Here is a 27733-nt window from a genome sequence, read left to right as displayed (position 1 = left end):
TAAACTTAAACTTAAAATAAGGATCATATATTTCCTTTAAAAGGGGAAAGAAATTAAAATATAAAAATATTTGAAAGATCATTATAGAAATAGTAGAAGATCAATATAGAAATCATAAAAGCAAAACAGTAAAACTAACAAGTCACTACAAACTGACTTGTAATAGTCCAATGGAGGGCTATCAGGTAAAGATAATACAGCTTAGGGAATAGAGAATTCTAGAGCATATTCAGTATTTATTATATATCGGTGATTTGTTAATACACTCCATCTCCCTTAGAAAACTTAAATGATGTTATTTATTCTAAAAAAAGAAATGCTTGCAACAGCTAAACTTGCAACACAATCCTATACATGTTTAAACAGAAGAAATTCCATTGATTCAATGGCCATTAGTGCAAGATGTGAGTATACAATTCCAGGCCCAATTACATCCACTTATGCATATTGATTTTTTTTTCTGTAACACAATGCTAGACATTAAAGCATTATGCCTTTGTCAGAAATATGCAATTCTACCGAGGGTATGTAGATAAAACTTCCCTTTTTGTCCTACAGTAAATAAAGCATATCTCAATAGATCGCGCAACGGGTCTCAGTGTGTAAAAGTCAAGTCTTTATAGAATGCAAACTGAGCTTTCTTTGCAGGCTTAGGATAAAATCACTAGCGATTCATAACAGTTGTGCTGACAGATCAGGCAGCCATTACATAACTAAAGGAAGTAGCCACAGCACAATAGCTTAAATAAAATTAAACTTTATCCCTTAGAACAGGGAACCAACTGAACTTTTGGGAGCTGGGCAGGCAAAAATGTAAGAATCCTGCTTCCCGCCCTTCCTAACACAAATCCATTTCTCCTGATCCTCAAACGACTGATAGTTCAAATCTGCATTTTTTCTCAGAGAAGAATCTATAAGAGAAGAAAATGGAAAGCCCACAATGATTTCTGTTTATAGGGTTGGCTCTGGGCACAAGAACGACACATTTGAAATCAGGAGCCTATTAATTATCCCAATCATCCAAGCAGCCTATGAATGGCCTTATGTCAGCTACTATTTTTGCATACTGGATTTCTCTAATTTAGGCTGACACTGCAAGTAACATACAGTATAATGTAGACTGGACATTTCATATTATAACTTGAAAGAATATTTGATTCTGTCATTGAAAGGTAAGTCTCTGGAAAGGCTAAGCTATTTTTATTTTTTAAAAAATAAACAATGGTGTAGGGAAAGTGGGGAAGTAAAACAGTTCTCACTGTTCCTAAAGCAATTTGGAGTTTAGCACTGTGAAGTTTCCAGCTGGAGAGCTTTGTCAAGCCATGTGTTTGGAGCTACATCACAGGCTAGATAACATTGTTGAAATGCTGGACAAAATCCTCCAATGAGTCCTAAAAGATCAAATGCATAGAGAATATAAACCTTTAAATGAAACTGAGAATACATTTTTATACCCCACCCCGGCTCAGCTGTTTCTCAAGTTTCTTTCTCAGGTTTCTAGCCTTTCTCAATCAGCTTTTTCTCTATGTGTTAGACTTCAAATCCCATAATCCAATAGTCCTGTTGACTAGTACATAAGAGTCCTGTTGACTAGTACATAAGAGCCCATCTGGTTGAGGAAGGTTGTTCTAGATTTAAAAAAAGAGAGAGAGTTCTTCTGAAATTAGAGGTCGAGACCTGTAAGCAGAATGTATTAAAGTTATTTTTTAAAAATTACAAAAGGCATAGTACATAAACATGCTACCATTGCAAAACACTGGCATTTTAAATAATACGCCAATGTATGAAGTGGGCTTCTAACACTTACATTTCATTTGCTTGAAGATAGATTTGTTGGGCTCAAGCCAATGCTGTAAAAGAAAGATAGAAGCCACCAGTCATTGCAAAATACATCATTTTCTTACAAGTAGAAGATTGTAATAAACTGATAACACAGTTTTTATCCCAGCTGTGATTTCTATTGTGTTTCTGTTAACAGCTGCAAAAGGAGGCACAAAGATGTCTGAGGACAGAGGGAAAGGAGCATCTGAATGGTCCATAAGTTAGGCATTCACCTGACCATTTTTTAAATGTCACATTTGTGTCATAGTTCATTTATGTAAATCAGTATTTCATATCATTTTTGAATTAATTGAATAGGTTAAAATAGTCATATAAGTTATATTTCTTAAAATGCCAAACTGAAGACTTTTAGAGAACTTTTTTATTACCAGGGCAATTTGGCATTAGTATCCATCTTTACTTTTTTGTTTTTATAAGAACTTTATTATATTATATTAAGAATACAATTAAAATCAAAAAAAGAGAATACAGTAAAGATAGAAAATAGAACTGAAAGAAAAAAGACAAAAACTAAAATAGTGAAGATAGAATAGAATGGAAAGCGACTTCCGACTATCTCCCAACTATCTCCCAACTATATTTCCGATTATCTATACAGATATAAATACAAATTTTTAAAAAATTAATCTCTTACCACTAATTAATCCAAATTCACATTATTTCTATCATCAGAAACCACCTAACTATTAAAACCCACAATCAACACTTTCGTCATCCCCCCCACAAGCATGTAATCTAAGAAGGGTTGCCCTAAGGAGACGAATTTAAAAAACAATATTATCTCTTATTAATACTATTAATTTTGCCATTTAAACCAAGTCCATTAGAAAATCCATTCTTCTGCTGTAGGTATTTGTGAGAACTTCCATCTTTCTTGGCCTGTTCATCTTCCAGATTCATCTATAACAACATCTTATACAGTTTAACAATAACATATTCATCATTTATACAAAAACATTTAAACAGTTGCATATAAGTAGACCACAAAGATATAAAGCCTTCTAACTCTAACTATTCTTTTATTTTAAAATTTAATTCACCCTATCCTTCTAATTTTTCCCAACAAAAGAGGATTTTTAAAGTATCTATCAAAACAGCAGCATCCACCTTTACTAGGACACAGTTGCACCTGCAGTATTGTTTCTTATTGCTTGCTGTTTTAGGAACTATATTGCTCCACACTTTCTAAACATCAACTCTGATCAGCATTTTAATATCCACCAGTAGCTATTTACCATGGCAGGTGTCCTTGCAATTATTCACACTGCTGAACAGACTTATTTGTTATGTATGCCTCCACAGCACAAAGGCTCAAAATGGGAAAGGTTATTTCACTGGAGCTTATAAGAGTTTTTTTTTTTTAAAGACTTAAGAATATTAAATGCCCATTTCCCTATATGTGCATATTATTCCTACATCTATGGAAGCATTAAGGATGAGTGGAAGGAACAAAATATTCTTTTGCTTATATTTTCCTATATTATGAGGCATTCACAGGCCTGCTAAGTGTTCTGATTCAGAGCAGTCCAAAATTAGTTTCTGATAAGGAGATGATGCCAATATGTTTAATTTCTACTGTGATATATGTATGTGTATGAAGCATTTCTAGAGCTAAGTTTAAACTCTAACAACAAATGGAATTGGTGACCCTGATGGGTAGGACTGTGAAATCAATGTTGACTCCAATCTACCCTTCTGCTATCTAGTCAACAGGTTTGGAAAGAACCTTCTGCAGTTTTTCAGTCTGCCTGATGATTTGGAATTATTCAGAACAATTTTGTCTTATCCACAAATTCAACAACCGCACTAATTATCTATTCCTCTAGAGCAGTGTTTCTCAACCTCAGCAACTTTAAGAAGTGTAGATTTCAACTCTTAGAAATTCCCCAGCCAGCATGCTGGCTGGGAAATTCTGAAAGTTGAAGTCCACATATCTTAAAGTTGCCAAGGTTCAGGAACACTGCTCTAGAGCAAGAGTGCACAACTTTTTACAGGACTTTTGAGTGGCATATAGGAGCCACACAATTAATTAAAGTTATACAGTATATTATTATTTCTATGCAGGCACACACTTATTAATTACTTTATATCTGAAATAGTATCATAGTGTCATTTATATATAAGTGTCAATAGAGTTTTCAGAAAATGACATAAACATTAGGGAAGCAAAGATGTTCTCAGGGTCCATAGCCTTCATTAATACTCTGTCCTTTAGTCTATGTGTGCAACTTCATGACACACCTACAAAATGGGCAGAACTTTGCATTGTAATGGTACAATCCTGCTTTCATCATTTACACCCCCTTAATCTCCTGCAGTTGCCTCTGTAGGAAAGAACAACATTGATGAATGAGCATGATCAGCAACTATGGAATGTTGTTGGTTTGCTGGAATAGAGGACAAGGCAGAAAACAAAGGGAGAAGTGAAATGGAGGAAAATTCTGAAAAAATGCATGACTGACTTGAAAATTAATGGGTTTTTTTGCAAGCACTATTAACTTTAACCTACTTTCTCAAATGATATAAAATAAAAAGTGAGTCAATGTTGATAAAAATTATGGCACTTATTTAGGGATTCAACTGTAAGGAGTTCTGCTGTTGTAAAAGTTTTAATAGAAATAGAAATCCCAAAGTGTAAATACTAAATCTCATTAACTTTGAACAATTCTCCACTGAGGGATTCTGAGCTCACATAAAATTAAGCCAATTTTAAAAGCTTAATTACACTTCTGTTTATTTGGCACTATGACTATAGTTTCAAATAAAATTAGACTTTAATTCCATGTAGTTTTTCTTGGTCTGTGGGTTAGTGTCATGCTCCATTTGTCACTATGCTTCTGAAATTAGTGTTAATATCTATAGATTTCAGCCCCTGGCTTCAAGTTTCAAGAAGTTCCCATGGTGCTGTATCTATTCAAAATTAGAAGAATGAATAACAAGACACCAGTATGAATTGCTGGTTATTATTGGCAATAAGAGTACATCTATGGAGAATGTTTTTCCACTACTAATGGATGTTTGAGTTCATAACTAGAAGTTGTATCTGTGGCTAGAAAAAAAGGAAACTCTGTAATGATCTGCTCATCACTGTCTCCTTCATATGGAATATGTAATCCATATACAAATCATACATATACAAAACTGACAGGAGGAAAAAATCAGCGCAGTCTTTAAAAATGCAGCAGTACAAACCATAGTATTCACAGCTTCATCTTCAATCTTACCCCCAGAGGCTTGTGTCACAACAGCTGAAAAATAATGCTATGTGAAAGAAGCAGGGGGAAAAAGCCTACAGTCTATAGTTTACTTGTCCTTACAAGTAAGGCTAGCTCTTCGTTAGTGCAAATTAAGCCAATATTAAGAGTTGTCAAAATATTCTGCTAACGTTAAGAGCATAAGAATTGGGCTTTACCTTCCTATCCTCTTCTGCAGAATTATTTAATTAACTAAATAAAAGTTTCTGCATGAGCTAGATTTTTGAACATTGGTCCTTTTCTGCAATGGATATGCCCCCTTCCAAATGACAACAAAAGTGGAGATGTGTCCCTGCATCAGTAGGAAACCTGAAGCTATTCTTATTTTCTGAACTCTAGATATCAGCAAAGTATGAGATTAGTCTTAGGGACTCCAACAACAGTTCTCCAGAATATCTGACAATTTTATTCTAAGTCTAGACATGGATTAGAATGTATTTTACAAGGAAAAACTCGAAGAGATACTGAGAGAGATCAAACTCTGACAAAGAGCAGTTTCAAAGGATAAATGTTGCTACTGTTATAAAAACACTGAGATATCACTATCCAGCTGGCTGTGTGCATTATTTCTTCCATCAAAAGTCCCATGATTTTGTGCAATTCAGCAATAGATTAACACACTCATAAATCTGATGAATCCTTCAATATGAGCAATAAATCTCAGTTGAGTCGCATGTTCTAGAAATGCACATTCTGTAATTAAGCAAACTCTGTTGTACTTGAAAGTCAAACAGCACATTTCAGAAATATTGGGATGATGTAGGCTAACAATATTCTGTTATAGCAATTTTTATTACTTTCATATTTTATTTGTGCATCAAAATATAGTAATTGATTTTGTTACCCATTTCAAAAGCATCACACTGTTTTTGCACTAATTAAGCAAAGGTAATAGTTTTAGTGATTTTGCCACGTGAAGCACAAAAGTCAATGTTTGTATATCTTGTAAATTTATAGAAGGGCAAAGCATTTGAAAAGGGTGCTTTGCAAAGTTTGTTAGCCCAAGGAAGCAAAGCACTTGCACTCTTCCTCAAAGCATTAAAGTCTCATATGGCCGCTTCAGAGGTTACTCCAAGTTGTCTCCATGTATACATTCAGAGAACACTTCCACTTTCCCAGCAAAACACCGAGGCTATGCATGTATAATCGCAGACAGCCAAGGCAGCCTTTGAAGTAACCATATGAGCTTTCAAAGCATCTGTCTACTTTAATTTTTGAGCAGGGATGGTGCATTCATACAAACACACGTTTTGTGAAGCACCACTTGCAAATACTTTTAATAGATAAATAACTGAACAACATTTATTGGTGCATCTTGCCAGGCATACTGCTTCAGTGAAGCTTTCTTTCTTGATGAGAAGGGTATTTAAAAAAGGCTACCAGATCTAGGTTGAAAAAATCCAGACAGCCATTAGATGGCAATAAAGAAATACAACAGATGCTAACTCCATGCTGTCATAATTTGATCGTGTGAATTTCTGCAACACAGATCTGGTAGCTCTAGTTTTAAAAGTTTAGGAAGCATCTGAAGATTTTCACTGGTTGCAACTTGAAAAAAATCAACAACCAATTTCTTTGAAGTATCTTCTGGCACTTGGTTTTTATTTATTTGCAGTTAAAAATGTTGTACTACATTGGCTAACTCACTGGTTGCATCTTTTATTGCTGGCCTTTAAGAGAAAAAATGAGCTGAGTTAAGCAGATCTGGACTGAAGTAAATTAAATCCAGTCATGTTGGCCAGGTTGAAACATTCTGATTACAACAGGATAGGAGAAAGGAAGTCAATTTCTGATTACTTTCTTTCAGTTTAAGCAGGCCAAAGTCATACCTGTTAAGGTAAATCAAGATGTAAGTTATGACTCAGTCAAGTTAAGACATGCCACTGGTATAGCCATGAAAAGTACCAGTAAGCAGTAATCAGAACCTAGTACATTCTAAGCTGAAGGATGTCTCACTAAACCAGGAATCACCTGAAGCCTTAATAAAGCTAGCAAGGCTTTACCTGGGATTGGCAAAGGCCCACTTTGCTCTATAGTAATCCTTAGAACTAGGTGCCTAAGAAATCCCATTCCAAATTTACAGAAATATCCATTATCAAAGAAGTTACACAACAAGAGGCACACAGCTACTTTCACATTATAGCCTTGAATGGCTGCTGATCCTCGGGCAATAACATGCATTTTGGCTCAAAGAAATGACATTTATTCAGCTCTTCAGTCATCACTATTTATAGCATTTGTGTCAGGGAAATGAAAGTACACTAGCTAGCAGTTTCACAGAAATAACATCAGTTAAAATAAATTATGTGAGAATTAGTATACATACCCTCTGCTTTTCAGAATCCACATAGCGAATGCCAAAATAGTCTTTTTCTAGCAAACAGTAGTGATTGCAAACATGATCTATGAGAAACTGGCCTTTGGTCTCTCTCTGAAAAAGAAAAAGCAATACAAATGGGTAGACATGCAGGTATATGTCTTAATCTGTGTATTATTTTAATATTATTTTATCTATTTAAAATAGTATTCTAACTTAATTAATTTTAAATATACCCTTTATATATTTATTACCTTTCTTCATGGAAAAATCCTATTCAGATTTCTTCAGTCAGAAATATGGGCTGTATCTTGTCTTAATTGTACATTGAATAAGAACACTTAGATTAGCCATGACTAAGTCTGATTGATTTCAGTGTGTCCACCTAAGATTAACGGATTTCAATTCTATCTTCTCTTTCAATCAAATGCACAGAATCATCTAAGTCATCAAAGATTCTGTATGTACTTCAGATTAGCATTAAAGATACCTTACTGCAATCCACATCGTTTATCCTTCTTCCTTGAACTTCCCAACTGAATGGGGCTTGACAAATATATCCATGTTTTCAAGGATTTACTGTCTAATCTGTTATTTTTATTGGATTATCAACCTGCCAATTTCCACAGAGTATTTGAGTTAATTGCATGCATTCAAAAACAGATTGAATCTGTTTTTTTAATCAACAACTGTCTTTTTACTAAGGAAAATAGTATATTTTAGTAGTACTGTATGTGTATATGTCTGTGAATGTGTATACATACAAACATATACTGTACATACATATGTGGACAACACACATATTTGAAGAAAGGATGCTTCAACTGTTTGTCTAACTGATATACGGTAAGAAGGTTTCATTAGAAGTATACTGAAATGTAGCTTTTTGTGCTCAAGTATGCATCTGAAGAGCAGTATCAGTTTTGCTTTTGCCAGCTGCTTGTAGGAAATGAATCTCAACTCCACACTGCTAGGAAGCTGCCTTTCTTCAGCTGTGACAGGCTCAGAAATAGCAAAGATGAGATACAAACAGAACCGGTCAATGGGTGGAAAATTAATGGATACAATCTGAGAAAGGCCATAGCCAATCTGGGCTATATTTTAGGAAGACTGAGATCTGAATGTTTTCCTTAAAAGAGCTGTTTTTTAAATATACACACATTTCCTGTTATATCTACGAAAGAAAAAATGATATAACTGAAATTGCCTTAAGCTAATGTAAATGGTAAATATTTTGCAGTCCAGTCTTAAAGAATGCTTGTTAGAAGTATGGCCTATAGAGTTCAGTGATGATTACTTTCTGGATAAGGACTGAGGATTGCTCATGATATAAACTTTGAAGAAACAGCAGTACTACCTGACAAGAAAGAGATTCCAAATAATAATTGTGACATGAAACTGATTCTTGGGTAGACTATCTCCATATTTTTAAAGCCGATACTTAATTATTAATTGCTGCTCCATGAGAATTTACTGGAGCACTTCTTAAAAAAAAATGAGGACCCCACTCTAAATTTTTCCTATTTTAACTGCTATACTGTTGTGTTATCAGTGTAAGAATATCAGCAACAGAATCAGCTATGACGTCCAACACAGAACTTCTATTCTATGCAAATTCAAAATATATATTTTTGCAGATATACACATTTTGCAATTCTAAGATTCTTAACGTTCCATGAGCTGTTTCTCACTGCCCTTACATGCAGTTCTAAAATCTGTAAAACATGCCTTTTCATTCAAGCATTATGAAGCCTAACTAAATAGCAGTAGCTAGCCAACCTTGGCTGATCTCATAAAGTCCTAAAGAGGACTGGACCTGGTTGGTACTTGGATAGGAGGTTAGGAGGAAGTACTTAGGCTGCAAACTAGATTGGAAAGTTGAATAAAATTATAGAAAGTAATAGAAAACCACTTTTATATTGGTGCCAAGAAATCTACATGGCTGATTCCCTGAAATAACCAGGAATCAAACTTGACTAGGAGCATTTATTTTTAGCATGAGTATTATATCCACCATGATATTCTTAACTCTGATCTAAAACCAAACAGAATTATGCCATGAATATGACACAATCCCAGGAAAAGATTAGGTTGCTTTCAGGAGCTGCAGACAGGTATTTTCATGCATTCTGAAGCACCTTTTTGCAACCAAATCCAAAGCACTGCACTGTAGTAACAGACAGATTCTGTTTCTCTCCCTTGCAGCCATCTGGCCATCTCTTCTCTTTTCTGAGAGCCCTGGAGCCTCTGGCTCTTGCTGTTTTTTCCAAAAAAAGTGGATAATTTAAACTTCAGCCTAATGCTGCTTACTACATGAGTACAAAGATCATGATTCTTTCAATACAAGACAAAAAACAGAATGAGAATCTAATAAGCTAGCCTAGTCACAGTGTAATTCTATGCATCGAGGATCCTTTACAGTCAGGTGTAAGCCTCTTGAGAATAATGAGAGATACTCCCAGGTAGTCTGTATAGAATTACATCTCCAAACAATGGCTTTGTGCCATTTTGGAACCTGCTGTGGACCTGAGCCTTGCATGACATAGGCTGGCTTTGATGGCTGAGGGAGGGTTTTTTCCTATCTTTGGTATAGTTGATTTGAAACAAGAGCAAAGTTCATTCTTCTGCTTTCCTTCCTTCACAGTTCTGAAGCTCTTCTCAGTAGCACTCTTTTCCCACCTGGTTTCTGGTCCCAAAGCAATCTTCTTCCCACCCCGAAAACTTCAGCATCTTGTTTGTTTACAATGTACCCCCTTCTTTTCCCCCTTACGGCTGCCAGGGAAACAGGCAAACCTGGTTTTGTTTATTTGCTTAATTTGATGTATCACTGACCACTGCTCTTAGCAGTTTGCAATAAAAAAATAAATTTAAAATCATGGTATTAAAAATTGTTCAAATAGCAAGCAAAAAAAGTTAGAAATCAATAATAATTAAAATTAACAACTAAAATCAGCAAATAAAATCCTGAACAAAACTATGTATTTTAAGGATCTTTTAAAAAGAAAATAAAGACGTTAGGCCCCTTAACTCTGCAAGGAGTATGCTCCAAAGAGCTATTGGCAACAGAGAATGGACCTTTTATGGAAAGGACCATTATCTTAAGAAGCCTGGATATGTGCCATATAGGGTTTTAAAGTACTTTAACGTACTTTGCATTTTGCCCAGAAACAAAAACAAAGCCAGTTTGGTGTAGTGGTTAAGGTTACAGGCTAGAAAATGGGAGGCTGTGAGTTCTAGTCCCACCTTAGACACCAAGCCAGGTGGGTGACCTTGGGCCAGCCAACTCTTCCTAAGCCCTAGAAAGGAGGCAATGGCAAACCACTTCCAAAAAACCTTGCCAAGAAAACTGCAGGGACTAGCCCATGTAGTCACCAGGAGTCAAAAATTGACTGAAAGGTGTGTGTACACGCGTATTTTGCACAGAAACAAAAAATCAGGTCAGATTTCATGTTGGTCTCATCACATTTTTCTCAAGGCCAACCTGGCTGCTGAGTTTTGTACCAATTTTAGTATTCACATTGGATACAAAGGTAACCCCATGTAGAACACATTACTATGGTTAAGCCTAGAGGTTACCAGAGTATGCACCATAATTTTAAGATCATTATCTTCCAGAAAGGAATGCAGCTGGCACACACATCTACCAAAGTTCTCATTTTTTAAAAACCTCTATAACCATCCAGGAAGAATATGGTTTACCAGACAGAATGAGGAAACAGACAAAAACAACAGCTACCTAGACCAATTGCTATATCCCTCATCCATAAAGCAAAATTATCTACATCTACATCTTTGCTCTAAGTTAATAGATAACCTAGAGTTACAGTATAGTTTGTTTATGAAAAGTAGAGAGACACAGTTCAAACTTGGTTTTCCAGTCTTAGGCCTGGAGGTACAAATTATAGAAGGAAAGCATTTTTTTCAAACCTACAGAACAAAATATATAAGTTAAGGACACAAGGCAAATCACTTGTATAATTGCAAACTATTTCAATATATCCAACACATTTGAAATACCTAATAAATGAGATGAAAAAGTAATATAACAATATCTATAGCGAACAATTCAGTCAATAAAGCAGACCTGGCATTGTTTCAAATATAAAATATTTTAAATATACAAAATAATAGTAATGGACTCAAACTGAGTCCACTCACTAGCAGTCAGGACAATGCTAGTGGAACAAATTCTTTCTCTCCACTCCCTGAATGGGTGTGAAATTTGTTCTGCAGGGCTACAGGATTCTCTGGATGAAATCTGGGGGCATGAGACTGCAGGGAAAAGGAGAAAAGGGAGATGTTTTATTCATATATCATTAGATGGAACCCTCCAGTTGTCCTAAATGGAATATGCAAGTCCTCATTTTGTTAATGATGGATTACTGAATAAACAATTGACTTGAGTTATACATCATGCTAGGCCATACACCAATGTTTACAAAGCAGCATTATTATTATAATAATTAGTAATAATTTATTTTATCTTCCTTTCCTCCTGAAGACATCCAAAATAGCTAAACACATACAATATGCTAAGCTAGAACCAGACAAACCACATTAGGGCTTAGCACGATGTGCTGAACTAGTCATGCACACATTCCTTATGAAACAGTAATCAGAAAAGTAATCTGAGGAATGAAAAGAGGAATAAATGACTGCATATTTTAGAAGTTGAACATTGCCAATCACATTAAAAAAGCCCTGCATATAAACAGGAAGAAATGAAAGCAATCTATAAAGCAGGAACTCTTAATACACTAGATGCATTCCATATTTCATATGCACAAGTGAACTAGGACAAGTTCTTAGATGGATCATATGTTCAGATTATGCGTTTATTAATAAAATAAAATAAAAATGTGCATTCATGCCAAAGACTAGTTTCTTTGTTTGTATAACTGAGAGCTGCCAGATGTTTCAAGGATCCTTTATACTGTATGTTACATTTCTAGGCTCCTTTATATGTTACAATTCTAGATAATTCTTCACGTTAAGACTGGAGCCTCCACAATTTTCTCATAACTAGTTTTGATGGATAAATGTTGCCTTTCTTACCACCACTCCCTTCTATCTCATGCACAAAAAAAAGCATATGCATTTCTTTGAAATATACTAAGCATTTAGTTCTAATCATAAAATTACTTGATATAAATGCCATTCTATGTTAAAACAAAATACCATTATGTTTCAACTTGCTGGTGTCAGAGAGAGTCACAAATATTTCCAGTCCATCAAGGAAGCATAACAATTATGCAAAACTTCTGCTCAGTCTTCCAAATTTAAATTGGGAAAAGGGAGAACACAGAGAGACAGAATATAAGTACAGCTTATACTGTAATAATCATACACTGGAGTCAAACTATAGTAGATACAATTATAAATATGTGATTGCTGCCAAAAATGATTGTCTTGTTCTTTCTTCATTTTATCTGCTCAAATATACATTGTGATCCGAGATCTGAACATTCTGCATTTTCCTATCACTTATTTTTCATCACTGGCTGGAAAAAGCTAAGAAATGTGAATGTTAACAGCATCACAACATGAGGTAAATGCCAACAGATGCTTTAAATGGGAAAATTAAAATTAAAATTACAGCAACTATATTTTAGTGGCTACTGCTCATATACCATAACATTAGTTTCATCCTTAATTTTTTTTACCATAAATGTCCACAAAATTTTTGCAAACTAATTTGTTTCAGGATATGCTCAATAAATCAACCCAGAGTTCTCACTCGAGGCACAAATAACCAGGCTCATTTTATCCTACTTTGGATACATTACGTGAAGGCCTAGCTCTCTGGAGAAGGCTCTAATGCTGGAAAAGGTGGAAGGAAGAAGAGGACAACCAGCAGCAAGGCGGATGGACTCAGTTACAGTGGCCATGTGTGCACCACTGCAAGACCTGAAAGACCAGGTTAGGGACAAATCATCATGGAGAAAATCTATCTATGCAGTTGCTAAGAGTCAACACCAACTTGTTGGCACATAATCAATCAATGCTTGATTACCACTCCCATCACTTCCAATCAGCATGGCTAAATTCTTTTGGATTTCCATGATAAGCGGAGCCAGGATTGCATTCTAAATTACCTTATCAATTTTTTTTCCTATACACCTACGCACAGGGCTTTTTTGCACCACAAAGTTATAGTACTATTCACTCATCCTTGAGTAGGCAGAAAAATCCCTACTCTCTGTTGCCTCTGTTCCCAGTCACTGCAGCCCAATTACTCCAACTACTGCCCTCGGATGGTGTCAATATGAAGGAGCAAATACTATACTAACCAGTATGCTAGGTGCAATTTAAAGCCTGTCACTTTATGGGGACAGGCAACAAGATGCAAATCACAGCAAAAAAAAAAAAAAATTTGCTAGGACATGTTCATCATAGTGAGGCACAAATGAGAATACAACAGGCACAGCTAAAAGTAAACAGAAAGGTACAAACGAGCATTGCAGACTTGCAGAAAATAAATTCACATATATACATATAGACAATGTAGTTTGTTTAGTTTTAACATGCCATGTTATATAAAACTAGATACTGTGATTTGTAATTCATAGTTTATAGACCGTCTTCTGTGAATACAATTCAATGTAGTTTATTCAAGAAAACTTGGCTCAGCACAATGTGTGAAGCCAGCCATACCTTCACAGATGTTTAAGAAGATCGATATGTTTAAGGCATGAAGGAAGGGTAAGCTCTCTCTACTTGCCACTGAAGGGACTGTACCATCATCTTTTGCTTCTCAAAGCACTGATTCTCCAACCAGGGGAAGTGAACCATAGGCATCCAGTACAAACCATTATGATGAAAAAGTGATGAAATATGCATTGCAACATCACAATGCAAACCCTGGCCTTTCCTATTTACATCAGACATTGGATGCAAGTATGTTTGCATTGTGAATACAGTATGTGCATTTCCTCATTTGCCCCCGTTCCCACCCCATGGGTGCCTATGAATTAGACCAGTAAATCTGAAGGGCACCACATTGAGGAAGACTTATTTTAGCATTGCTGTTTCCTCCCAAATTAAACAATCATCACTAGATAACTGCAAGAATCTGAGCCTGTTCTTAAGAAGAGGGCAGAAAGAATGACTGGCTTCAAACCCTGCGTATTTTTAGCCAGGATTTATTAAATAAACAACATGGCTTCATACAACATATTTGGGTAAAAATCATGCAAATCACAATATGGTTAAATATATTATTGTATATATATTTAGAGTATTCCCACTCCCCAAGTCCTGTAGTGCTGCCTCATTGTGGTGGGGAATGATCCTGGGAAGAATGAGTGACAAATGCTGGGAGCATATGCCAAGAGTATATATTCTCAGCAGGGTCACCCAAGATCATCCTAGCTGCCAACTAAAACAATTGGGCAGTAGCGATATAAGATGCTGGAGGCAAATGATCACTTTAGTGATAATGGCAAAGCCACCAATCCATACTGTGCAGGAGAAGGCAATGGTGAACCACTCCTGTACTTACACCAAAAAAACCCACATAGATAGAAAATATAAAATGATTGACAATATAGTGCCAGGTGATGGGTCACTCAGGTCAGATGGCACTCCACATGCTATTGAGGAAGACCTTAGGACCTTCTGGAGTACTAATGGTGTTTATGACGTGACTAGATTAAAGCCTTTCAGACATCTAGTTGCTGATGTTGCCATACAAGAAAAGAAAATCCAAAACTGCAAATACAGACTCACAATAGGAACATGGAATTTAAGAAGTATGAACACAGGAAAGCTCAAAAAACTGAAGGATGTGACCTTGTTTGCACAACACAATCTGGCTCAGCACCATTTTAACTCTGCAGTATTCACTTTAAATTCTCTTTTTTATCTCCATTGTTTGCATTTTGCAAAGTACTTACAATCTCCACATATGCAGCAAAGTAGAAAATGATTTCAACCAATATTTCCTTTTAAAATGAATGGAAACAAAAGGTGAATGAAAAGTTTCTGTCATTGTGGGAAATGGTTATCAAATACTAAGAGTAGTTTGCACACAACTAATATAGCAGTGGCAGAATCTGGCAGCGGATTGCAGGGAACACTGATCCTCATGTTTCTAACCTTCCATGCCATCCAACAATGTACTATAGATTGTCTTCTAAGAATGATTAAATTAAAACATAATTTAGCAGCAGCTTTGACTAAATTATTGAAAAATAGCTATTTTTCAATAAAGTTGGATGAAAAAAATCACAGTGATTTATAAAGGTATCTGCAATTTTTAATGTAGATGTAAATCACAGCACTTTTAGCAAGGGAGAAAATAAATTTCAGGATATAAAATAATGAAAACATTAATATATCATCTAGACACGTTTCTATATAAAATCAATACTTATGCCTCACATGTATAGTATTTCATGGTTAATTCAACTTTTCCAACTTCTCAGAACAATTTGTTCTCCAAAAAATGACTAACGTAGCTCTGAAGCAAACAAAATATACCAAGATTTGTGTGAAATATATGAATTATAATCCAAAGAAATGAAAAGATTTTTTTTCTTACTATTGAGATTAATAAGAAACAAATAAAGATTCCACTCTGAAGCTGGCAGTCTTTCTTCCTGTTCTAGGGTCAAGGAAATGAGTAGACTTTGGATTTATCAAAGTCAAGCAACACATAAAAGCACTTTTATTAACAAAAACTATTATCTTATACACAAAGAAGGCAATCTGGTAACCTCCAGATATTTTGGACTATACTTCCATAACCCATTGCCACTGGCCAAAATGAGTTTGGGTTCTGCACACTAGCTGTTCCTCGCCCTGCACTCTTCTGGACAGAGAACTCTGATGTCGTTCCTGGGATCTGTTGGAGCCCAGCTTAGGAGTCACAGCCCCGAGTGTTCCTACCACTACTGGGACCACTTTGGTCTTTACTTTCCACATCCTCCTAGCTCCTCCTTCAGGCCCTGGTACTCCTCCAACTGCTCATACTCCTTTCTGATGTTGCTATCATTTGGCACTGCTACATCTACTGTATCATCACTGCTGTCTTCTAGTCCTTGTCTACTACCATAATATCTGGTTGATTGGCCACTACCTGCCTGTCCGTCTGGATCTGGAAGTTCCATAGGATCTTAGCCCTGTTATTCTCCACGACCTTCTGTGGAATCTCACATCTGGACTTGGGAAGATCTAGCTCATATACTGTGCAGAGTTCCCGTACACAATACCAACCAGTTGGTTGTGCCATTCAGTGTATGCTGTTCCTGCCTGCATCTTACAATCTGCCACTATGTTTTGGACTGTCTCTGAGGCCTTTTTTCACAGTCTGCACCTTGGATCCTGTCTAATGTGGTAGACCCCTGCTTCTATGGATCTGGTGCTTAATGCCTGTTCTAGTGCTGCTATGATAAGTGCCTCAGTGCTGTCTTTTAGTCCAGCCCTTTCCAGCCACTGATAGGATTTCCCAATGTCAGCCACCTCGGCTATCTCTTGATGGTACAGCCCATGCAGGGCCTTGTCTTGCCATGGTACTTCCTCCATTTGAACTTCCTCCCATGTCTGTTGCTGCCTCAGGCATTCTCTCAGTAGCTCATCTTTGGGTGCCATCTTACTGATGTACTCCTGGATGCTGGGTTTCATCCAGGATAGTGGCTTTGACACTCACCAGACCCCACCTGCCCTCTTTGCAGCTGGGGTACAATCTCTGGGTGTTGGACTTGGAGTGGAAACCTCAGTACTTTGCGAGGAGCTTCCGGGTCTTCACATCAGCAGCCTCCATGTCCTCCTTTGGCCAGCTCACTATACTGGCAGGGTATCTGATGACTGGCAGTGCGTACATGTTGATGGCATAGAACTTGTTCTTCCCATTGATCTGGCTCTTCAGGACCTATCTTATCCTTTGGTGGTATTTGGATGTTGCTGTCTTCCTTGTCTCCTCATTGTGGTTTCCATGTGACTGTTGGATACCAAGGTACTTGTAGTTGGTCTGTATCACTGCTATGTGGCCTGCTGGTAGTTCCACCCCATCAGTCTTAACTACCTTCCCTCTTTTTACTACCATCCAGCCATATTTTTCCAGTCCAAATGACATCCCAATGTCCCCACTGTAGATCTGTGTCAAGTGGATCAGTGAGTCGATGTCTCGATCACTCTTAGCATATAGCTTGATGTCATCCATGTAGAGGAGGTGGCTGATGGTAGTTCCATTCTTGAACTTGTGTCCATATCCAGTCCTTGTGATTATCTGGCTGACGGGGTTCAAGCCTATACAGAATAACAGCAGGGACAGTGCATCACCTTGCATATGCCGCACTTGATGGCCACTTGTGTGAGCTGTCTTGATGTGATGGAATGGAATTATGAAGGCCAGACTCAGGGAGATAAGCATTTTCTTAGCTCGCCAGAGGAGCGTGGGAGCTACAAGAGGATGAGACTGGCACCTCCCTGAGGATTTCACACTGTTGTGGCTGGCTGACTTGGGAGATGGGGTTTCAGTCTGGGAAGATTCTTGCTAGAGTTGTAGCTAATAAACATAGCTGAACTGAATTTGCATTGTCTCTTGGAGTTCCTTGGGCTAGGCCTGACACTTGAGTTGACTGTTGTTCTCCACAGTCCCACTGAGTTCTTGAGGAAGGTCCTTACAGTCTTGTTAATTTTGTATAGTGCCAGGCATTCACAGATCCATGTGTGTGGAAGTGATAGACTTTCCTGAGTCAATCCAGGCTGTGCTCTCACTGGTCTGTCTAGACCTTGAGTCTTGGGCAACTGCCATATGTATGAACAACTGAGCCTCTGGTGCTGTTCCCAATGCTCTTCTGAGCTGTGCTCATGTACTGGCCCATATGGTTCTGTAATGTGGAGGCTATGATGCCTGATAGGACTTTGCATGTTGTCGGGAGGCAGGTTATTGGCTGATGGTTGGACAATGGTGTTCCCTTATGGGGGTCTTTCATGATCAGCGCTGTCCTTCCTTGTGTTAAGCAATGTGGGTGGAAGCCTGCTGCTAGCAGCTGGTTCATCTGTGCTGCTAGGCACTGCTGTTAGTTTTTTTAGCCAGCAGGTGTGGATCGTGTCCAGACCAAGTGCTGTCCAGGTCTTCTTGTTTTTGACCCACTGTTGGATGTCTGCTACTGTGACGGTGACTGGTTCCTGTTCTGGGAGGTTGCTGTGTCTGCTCTCAGGTCCTGCAGCCACTTTGCACTGGTGTTATGTGTCTTCTTTTTCTCCCATATGTTCTTCCAGTACTGTTCAGTTTCTGCTGTTGGTGGGTCTGGTGTTACTGTGTTGTTGCACTGCAGTTGGGAGTATACTTTGGATGGTTCTTTGGAGAACAGGGCATTTATCTTCTTGGCCTCTGCTTCTCTAGTGTATCTCTTTAGCCTGGCAGCCAGTGCTATGAGCCTTTGTTTAGCAGTTTCTAGGGCTTCAGATGGAGTCAGGCCCTTGTATTTTTCCAGTAGCCAAGTCTTATCCTTAATCACCACACCCTTCTGTAGTTCCACCAGCTGACTAACTTCTCTCCGAGTTGCCTTGATTTTAGCCTCCAACCTCATTTTCTGGAGGGGCCCATACTGCTGTTCTTCTTGATCATGTAGCCAAGCATCTCCTGGGTTACAGTGGCTGTAGCATATACCAGTTCATTGGTTTTAGTTATGTGGTAATAGGGATTGTTGTGAGCGCTCTATTGGCATTTTCTAGCATACTATCTGATGGTACTTCTCCAATGAGCCTTGGAATCAGCCTTCGTGGACTACAGCTAATTTATCCATTATCTTATTCCTCATATCAGCTGCTGTGCTCTATAATGGAGAGGATAGCAGTAACGTTCCAGTTTCAGGTGTTGGCTGTATATCCAGTTGTTCTTCTGGGTCTTTTTGAGTCCAGGATATAATGTGTAGTTGGTCTATCTCAAGTTGTGAGAGCAGCTTCCTCTTCCCTAGGTTGAAGCACTGTGTAACTAGCTGTTTCTCAGTTAGCGTTGATATAGGTCTTCTGTCCATCCACAGTTCCCTCGTATGTTTCATATATCCCCTCTCATTAGATCTACTGTTGTAGTAGCATTCCATTCCATATATATATATGGTCACGTATAATTCTGCATTCTGAGTACCCCGAGGATCTTCAGTAAACAAAGAACACTTTCAGGCTCTCTTGTTTACTTTGGCATTACAGATCAGTCAGTAAAGCTATCGGATAATGTATCGCAAATAGGAATGCCAGATTAAACACATTACATAATATGTTTACATAATATCCCAGATTAGGATATGAATAGTGGAATACAGCAGCAACAGATTATATTTTAATGACTGGGATTCAATGATCTTCAATCATATTAAACTAATGTTTTAAAAAATCAACTCTGAAATGTTTATTAGAAAAGTAAGTAAAATTTATTTACAGTTAGTGGCCAGCCACATATAGAACTGCAAAATACAACATCAAATATTAGAAGTAAAATAAAAACTAATAAAACAAATAGGTAAAAAAGAAATAGTATTGGCCTACTCTTTCGAACTAGTGGCTGTCATTCCAGCTGGACAAATTCTGATTTCTGAGATCTGAGCCTCGAATTCAGACCTTTTATCTTAGCCCTGTCACAGTGGTGTAGTTTTTAAACCAAATAATTTTAAATATTTGGTGGACCCTCTGCTATATCTGCTAGAATCTGGGTGAGATCCCTCATAACTACTAGGCAGAATCCAGCTACTGACTATATAACACTGCTCCTACAATCTCCTAGGAAAAAAGAAATACTATATACCCTTCATGTTTTCTATCAGGTAACTCTTTTAGCACAGGTGAGATTAAGGAGGATTTTAGTTCACTATAGAAATTACAATGTTATAAAACATGACCTACTTCCTCAATTGCCTGACATCTACAGGGGCAGAACTGATCAGGAAAGGGCATCTCACGGTATCTGCTATCCGATACGGCTGAGGGTAATATACTGTATCAAGGCTAGCTAGAGTAAATGCTCTGCGATGTCTAACATTTGTCTGCAGGGTTACTATTACACAAGAGCTTCCATACTTTAAGATCTGTACCGATTGCTTGCTGCCACTCTATGCCACTCTTCGTTTCATAATCTGTCTTGCTCATATCCCAATGGTTGCAGAGTCTCTCAGGTGAAGCCATAAAAGGCCAGTTTGTCTCTAATGTAATGGGGAGCAAAAACTGCCCTTTATTTTCAGTCTAATCAAGAGTTAAACATCAGTTTCAGCCAATAACTGAGAATAGCGATTCAGAGCCAAGCCTCTACCCTTGTGACTCCCAATTCCGATCTTAGAGCCAGATTAGAAGGGCATTTAGGGACTTCCAAAATCCATCTCAGGAATTTGGATTGCACCCTCTCTGCTAAAACAAAGTTAGAGTAAGGGCCTGTTTGGATACCATACAGTAGCCTTTAAAAACTGTTTGTTTCCTTTTAGTAAAATAAAAAATAAAAAATCAAATATAATTTAATAAAAGGAAACAAGTTACACATAAAGCATCAAAAACATTTGTTTTTTTATCTCCAAATGGTATTTGTTTGCTTTCCTTGTGAACTTGTCTCATTTCAGGAATAGCTGATTATTAAGAACAATGGCATTTTTTAAAAGAAGTATTTGTCATCTACACAGGGAACGCTGTGTTCTAAGCTGAAATATTCGCCCATGTTCTTTGTCTGCTTCATTTGCCCTACAGCTAAATTGCAAACAAGCTAATTCAAATGCAAAAAAATCTTCAGTAGCTGTCAATCAATCTGCATTTATAACGCCAGAAATCAGGCTTCCATAAATCTAGCAACAGACTGGGCAATGATAGCTATGTAAAGTGTTAAGATATAAGTTCATACATGTAGGAGTCGATTAGTGCAGTTAATGAATCCCATGTTCGTTATGAAATGGTCGCATTATTCAAATTCACATTACTCAAAGTGATATTTCAATGGAAAATATGGTAATTGGTTCCAGCTCAACAGAAATAGGCAATGAAAAACTTTAAATATAAAATTTTATGTGTATATTAATGAAATATTTCAGTAAAAGATAAAAAGAATATATTTATAATTTAAATTTATGGTTAACAAAGTCACAGAATAGTTACAGAAAGCAAAATAAAAAAAAATTCTGTAGATTCAGGCATTCCAACATCTTGTCCTATTTTAGCTTTGCTATGACCACAATCATGTTGTTTAATTACATCAAATTTTTGCTCTAGTAATAACAAACCTCTTCTATTTTAAACTTGCACTGTTTTCCTCTGGTAGAATTTTCCTTTTCTCCATTTTGCACACATGAAGATGAGCAGAGTCTAAAACCCCAACCACAAGCGGGCATGCACCAGCCTCAATTGTGCACAAGCTAGCCTCGCATTAATTGAATTTTGGGTTGCATTAAACATGACCTGGTATCAATTTACAATTCACACTAAATCTAATATTGCATTATTGGAATTCGCACTAATCATGATCTACCTGGACCTATTTTTATCAGAAATAATATACAATTTTCAAAATTACTTTTAAATTATTCCTAATACAAATTTTAAAATAATTTGATAAAAAACACAGTAGCCTCAGATGTGTTGGACTACTGGGGATGGGAGTTGTCTGAACTTTCTGGAGGGTATCAGAATGGAGAACACCCAACTGGGGAAAGTTAATCTAAGACAGTGTATGGTCAGTGTAAGTGGCATAAGTTTCCAAAATCGCACACAACTCCTGAGAGCCATGGTTACAGCCTGCACGGACTTGCAAAAGTTGTTGCCAAATTTTGATTCTTAAATGCAACAAGAGGGATACATTTTTAAATATATTGTTGAAGAGTAATCATATTTAAATTAACTGTAATTAAATGCCACTGAAGTGATTTCAGATTTAGGACATGTCCATATAGGTCACTGCACTGTTCCAGAATCAGGTCCACACCTGCATGGGTCTGAGTTTGGCAGCTGAGTTGATTTATTTTTAGCTCAACTGCAATTTATTGGAAGCTACAAGGAAACTAATACTTTCCTTGAGATATAGCAGCTCTGCATTTTCAGGAAGTCTTGATTCACCAGGGCTACTATCTCCCATGTTTTTAGACTAGCCGAAATAAAACTGACCATAATGCTGGTCGAGGACCATAATACAGATATTTGATCTGATTTAAAAGTGACCATAGACAGTTGGATAATGTTAAGCCAGTTGATGTTAAAAAAGAAGTCATGAAATCTCAGCAAAATCTAACTGAAATCTCATTTGATTTCAGGATTAGTATCAGTTTGTTTTCGGTATAAAAAGAATGAGGTCTCTGCATGTTAGTCGATATATAACTGCTAACAGCAGCTGAACATGCACCTGAGATACACTAAATACAGATGGTAAAGATTAAATTTGCCCCCCTTTAAATAAAAACCAATGTGCCCTTCTACTGAATGTTGGATTCTATGCCTATGGTTGCCCTGATTTTTTGTCAGTCTATGCTAAGTATCAGATACACTGCTAGGGACTAAGCTGGTCAGATGAGTGACAGGTTTGCATTTTTTTCTGCCTTACACAGCTACAACTGATTGGCAAAATCTGATATTTTATATTTATTGCATCCCCCAGTACTTAATGCTCTACTCCTGTGCTTCTCCCCATGAAGGTATGGAACTATATGTGTTGAATGCAGTACTATGTATGACATATGCTAATATTTGAATGGTTGTATACATAAGAGATTTCATTTGACATGTGTGGATCACTGTGAGGGTAAAGTGTGAGAATTTGTATGAGTGCTGGGAGCCAGAGGAATGATAGCTCTGGCCCAACACCTGCTAGGCCCAGTCATATTACATCCCTTCCATTCTCTACCATAATGATATACCCAGGCCACTGTCCACTCTCATGTGATGCTCAGGGAGGCAAAAAGGTTGCACTGGATTAGTAAAAAAAAAAATTCTTGCATGAGTCTAAGAATTTATTTAAATTACAATCCAAGATGAAAAGAAATCAAAGTTCAGCTTCATCAATTAAGCGTTCGGCCAAAATTCTTGGAACTGTTCCTATTTACCCATTATATGAATGAAACTATAAATAAGTTACCTCCAGGAATGCCTAGACAGTGTAAATTCTGTGAGCCATATCCAGGTCACAATATACATTGCTCTACAAACAGTATTTTAAATAGTTTTCTCTTATTGTAGAATATCATCCCTACAGAGATCTACTGTGCGGCCTTCTTTAACCTTAGGGCCTCCTGATGTGTTTGGAGTGCAGCTTCTAGAATTCCCAGCAATTTGGTAGACATCAGGTTAGAAAAGATGCCCTTTCAATGCCAGCTTTATATATTTTGCTGCAGCTTTTGCCTCAGCATTGTTTTCTTAGAACTGTTCCTGATATTATCTGGGGGTTTTTTGTTTGTCTGTTTGTTTCATTGTTGTGTTTTATTCTACTGGATTCAGAAATAATTTAAAACTGCCCTTCTCTTTTGTGACCTGCCTAGGGAACATTTTTTCTCTGAAAACAATATAAATAAATATGTGATCCTACACGTCAATATAGCCAAAGACTAGTTTTTAGAATGTAGTAGTAGATAGGAGACAAAATTTATTCTGGCATATATAGTTTTAGTGGAGTATGAAATATTTTAAAAACATATATCGAGCCATTTTCAAAGTAGATGTCCTTTACATATTTTATATATTATAATGACAAAATTCTGAACAATGTGAAACTCTATCCTGTTTTAGCAATATTATCTCCCAAAGAACTTGCAAGCAAATAATATATATCTGAAGAGCACTTTAGAAGATAAGCTATAATGCAAAGTACATTTTTTGCATTTATACAAAGCAGAAGAACATCCTGAACATTAGGCAATTTGCCAGATGTTATAGTAAGTTCCTTTCTTTAAATGTGAATATGTGGTCATGTTATGATAAGTGCTTAAAAGCAAGCAAGGAAGGATATCCATCAATAATGATGCACTCTACAAAAGATTCTATTTCACTATTCCTCCAAGGAATTCAAACTCTTAACACTATGGCAATGTCACTAAGTGGGAAATGAAACCTGTGCCAGGAAAGAATCTAGTTCCATTATCTGATGGAAATAATGAATTATTTTGTCTTACATACTAAGGTTATTTGCCAAAAGATTGTGTCCTGGAGTATACAGAAATTCACAATGTATGCTCTATATTGCCTTTGAACTGTGGTGCTGGAGAAGACTCTTAAGAGTCCCCTGGACTGCTAGGAGGTCAAACCAGTCAATCTTAAAGGAAATCAACCCTGATTGCTCATTGGAAGGATTGATACTGAAGCTCAAGCTCAGGTACTTTGGTCACCTAATGTGAAGAGAGGACTCCTTGGAAAAGACCCTGATGCTGGGAAAGATTGAAGGCAAAAGGCGAAGAGGACGGCAGAGAATGAGATGGTTAGATAGCATCACTGAAGCAATGAGCATGAAACTGAGCAAACTCAGGGAGGCAGTGAAGGACAGGAAGGCCTGGTGCGATATGGTTCATGGGGTCACGAAGAGTCGGACACGACTTAACGACTGAACAACAACAACAAATGCTCTATATCCTATTCAAGTCACTTGGTGAAATTATCAAGAAACCCCTGTTACTGTTCACCTTCCTTATTTTAGAATATGAGAACCTGTGTTAACTCCAGATGTTGCTGAATTACAGCTCTGGCCATCATGGTCAATGGTGACAGCCACATATCCCCAGCTCTACTTTATAACCATAAGAATGGATATTTAAATAACAATACATAAAACTAATATAAATGTTAAAGAAAAGAAACAAGACAAACCAGAGAACTACAAACCAACCATCAATCATTTCCTTAGACTGATTCCAGAGGACCTACTAAATACAATATACATATATATCACAGGTGATCATATCTTTTAAATCAGTTAAAGGTATTTTAATGCTTTCTAGGCCTAACAGGCAAAGCTGTATGAATTTTCTGATTTCAGAAACACATATCTCTTTTTGCATGTTAAGGATCTGAGCCTACATAAGCTAATCATACAGCATATCTTTCACCTATATGTGATCTTTCATCCACAGTTTCATCTTTCATCTTTCATCCACAGTTGAGAGAAAGGTACATCTTAGTTTTATCTTCCATCAGCATTTGGATTCGGAAACATGATGCAACTCAGCCTGAGCAGCATTATGGGTTACTTGAATTAATATGAGAAAAGAGTGTCTTAAAAGCAAGTATATTATGGAAAAAGAGTTACTTTAATTATTACTAATTCCTGTGGAATTGGATTTTGATCCAATCAGGCCCAGGTGGAGGTAAAAAACTATTCTTATAAAAGAAAAAGATATTGGCCCACTTTTTTCAATTTTGTTATGTTGCAGCCTGATACTACAATCGGTCAAATTCATTTTTTTTCACATTAATCTACACTCAGTACCCCATAATGACAAAGTAAAAACAGAATTTTAGAAATCTCTGTAAATTTATTAAAACGGGAAAACTGAAATATCACATTGGTATTCAGACCCTTTGCAACAACACTTGAAATTTACCTCAGGTGCCTCTTGATTGTTGCTGAGCTGTTTCTACACATTGACTGGAGTCCACCTGTGGTAAATTAAATTGATTGGACATGATTTGGAAAGGCACACACCTCCCTATAAAAGGCCTCACAGCTGACAATGCATACTATATCAGAGCAAAAGCCGTGAGGTCAAAGGAACTGCCTGCAGAGCTCAGAGACAGGATTATTGCAAGGCACAGATCTGGGGAAGGCTACAAAAAAAATTCTGCTGCACTGAAGGTTCCCAAGAGCACAATGCCCTCCATAATTCTCAAATGGAAGAAGTCTGGCACAATCAGGACTCTTCCAAGAGCTGATCACCCAGCCAAACTGAGCAATCGGGGGAGAAGAGCCTCAGTAAGAGAGGTGACCGAGAACCCGATGGTCACTCTGACTGAGCTCCAGAGATCCTGTGTGGAGATAGGACAAAGTTCCAGAAGGATAACCATCACTGCAGCCCTCCACCGATCTGGGCTTTATGGCAGAGTGGCTAAATGGAAGCCTCTCCTCAGTGCAAAATACATGAAAGCCCACTTGGAGTTTGCAAAAAAGCACCTGAAGGACTCTCAGACTGTGAGGAACAAGATTCTCTGGTCTGATGAAACCAAGATTGAACCGTTTGGCCTCAGTTCTAAATGTTATGTCTGGAGGAAACCAGGCACCGCTTATCACCTGCCCAATACCATCCCAACAGTGAAGCATGGTGGTGGCAGCATCATGCTGTGGGGGTGTTTTTTGAGTATTTCAAGCAACAATAAACTTTTTATTTATATAATCCCTGAATAAGGATACATACTAAAACTATGTATTTATAAGTATAAAATAATATAAAGTCATACCAGTCATAAATGCATGACTAGGCATCTTATAATAACAACATATAGTTTTAAAGTCAAATAAGAATCTACGTATTTTCTGTTTTTACAACATAACTAAAGCATATTAATCTGAATTAACAGTCTTTAAGATTTATATCTGACCATTTAGAATGTTAAGTATCAGAATATTATACAACTAGGAGGTGAATGCAGTTTTTGGATATCAACCTTAAATCATAAAAATAGATGTTTTTTTTTTCTTACAAAGTGTTATGGTGCTGCAACTCTACATGAAGTGGCAATTTCATTTCTTTGCAAATGCAAAGTAGTATCTGGATTTTTATACAGCAACCATAAATATGGCCCCGCTATGCTCTAAAACACAGTTCTCATCCCCAAGAAAAGCCATAGACTAATCCTTGGACAGACACAAGCTAGAAAACAGTCATAAATTTGGCAGTTCTCAATGTTCTAACGAAGTAGCTCTTTGTCTCATATCAATAGGAAGGACTCTGTAATAATTTTTTTTTAAATGATAAATACAATATTAAAGCCTGAAATGTACAAGTATCCAGCAATCACATAGAATTACTGGCAACCATTTCTCATAATCTGTCAGTGCTACCCAGAATGAGGATTGCTCATCAAAAAAAGACATATTGCAACACTTTGCATTAGAATTGCAACAGTCTGTAATGTTCCCATTCATCAGATGGCATTTCAAAATATGATGTTCCTCCATTTGAAGCAAATCAAGCCATGGGACATTCTTAGTAAGCAAACTAGATTGCTTTCTAAAATATTGTATGGTAGTTTTATTATTTCTTGAAATTTCTTGAAATAATGTCCATTTCTTCCTCTTCATTTTCACAAGAGGTTAAACTAATTATATCTGATTAATAAAGTATATTAATATTTTAGCAAATGTTATGCTTGTTAGAGCATCATAATCTCATTGCACACACACGTACGGATGCCTTAGGCATAGGCTGGGAAC

At 37.0% G+C, this 27733-nt stretch overlaps 1 protein-coding gene across 2 annotated transcripts in view; it reads right to left on the bottom strand.

Moving 5' to 3' along the window:
* Nucleotides 1-27733, bottom strand: part of FRMD3 (FERM domain containing 3) — a 98843-nt gene that overhangs the window by 56910 nt on the left and 14200 nt on the right. For both annotated transcript variants that reach the window (XM_088130048.1, XM_025164894.2), the window contains exons 2-3: nt 7423-7527; nt 1808-1850 (exon numbers count right to left, since the gene is read on the bottom strand). In XM_088130048.1, coding sequence (XP_087986174.1) covers nt 1808-1850; nt 7423-7527 — 148 coding nt within the window. The remainder of the gene's footprint in view (nt 1-1807; nt 1851-7422; nt 7528-27733) is intronic.

Source organism: Python bivittatus, unplaced genomic scaffold (genome assembly GCF_059951505.1).
Source record: "Python bivittatus isolate LINGU-HERP-01145 unplaced genomic scaffold, Pbiv_v1 ctg000850_np1212, whole genome shotgun sequence".
NCBI classification, from domain to species: domain Eukaryota; kingdom Metazoa; phylum Chordata; class Lepidosauria; order Squamata; family Pythonidae; genus Python; species Python bivittatus.
This window is presented reverse-complemented; position numbering and strand designations above follow the sequence as displayed.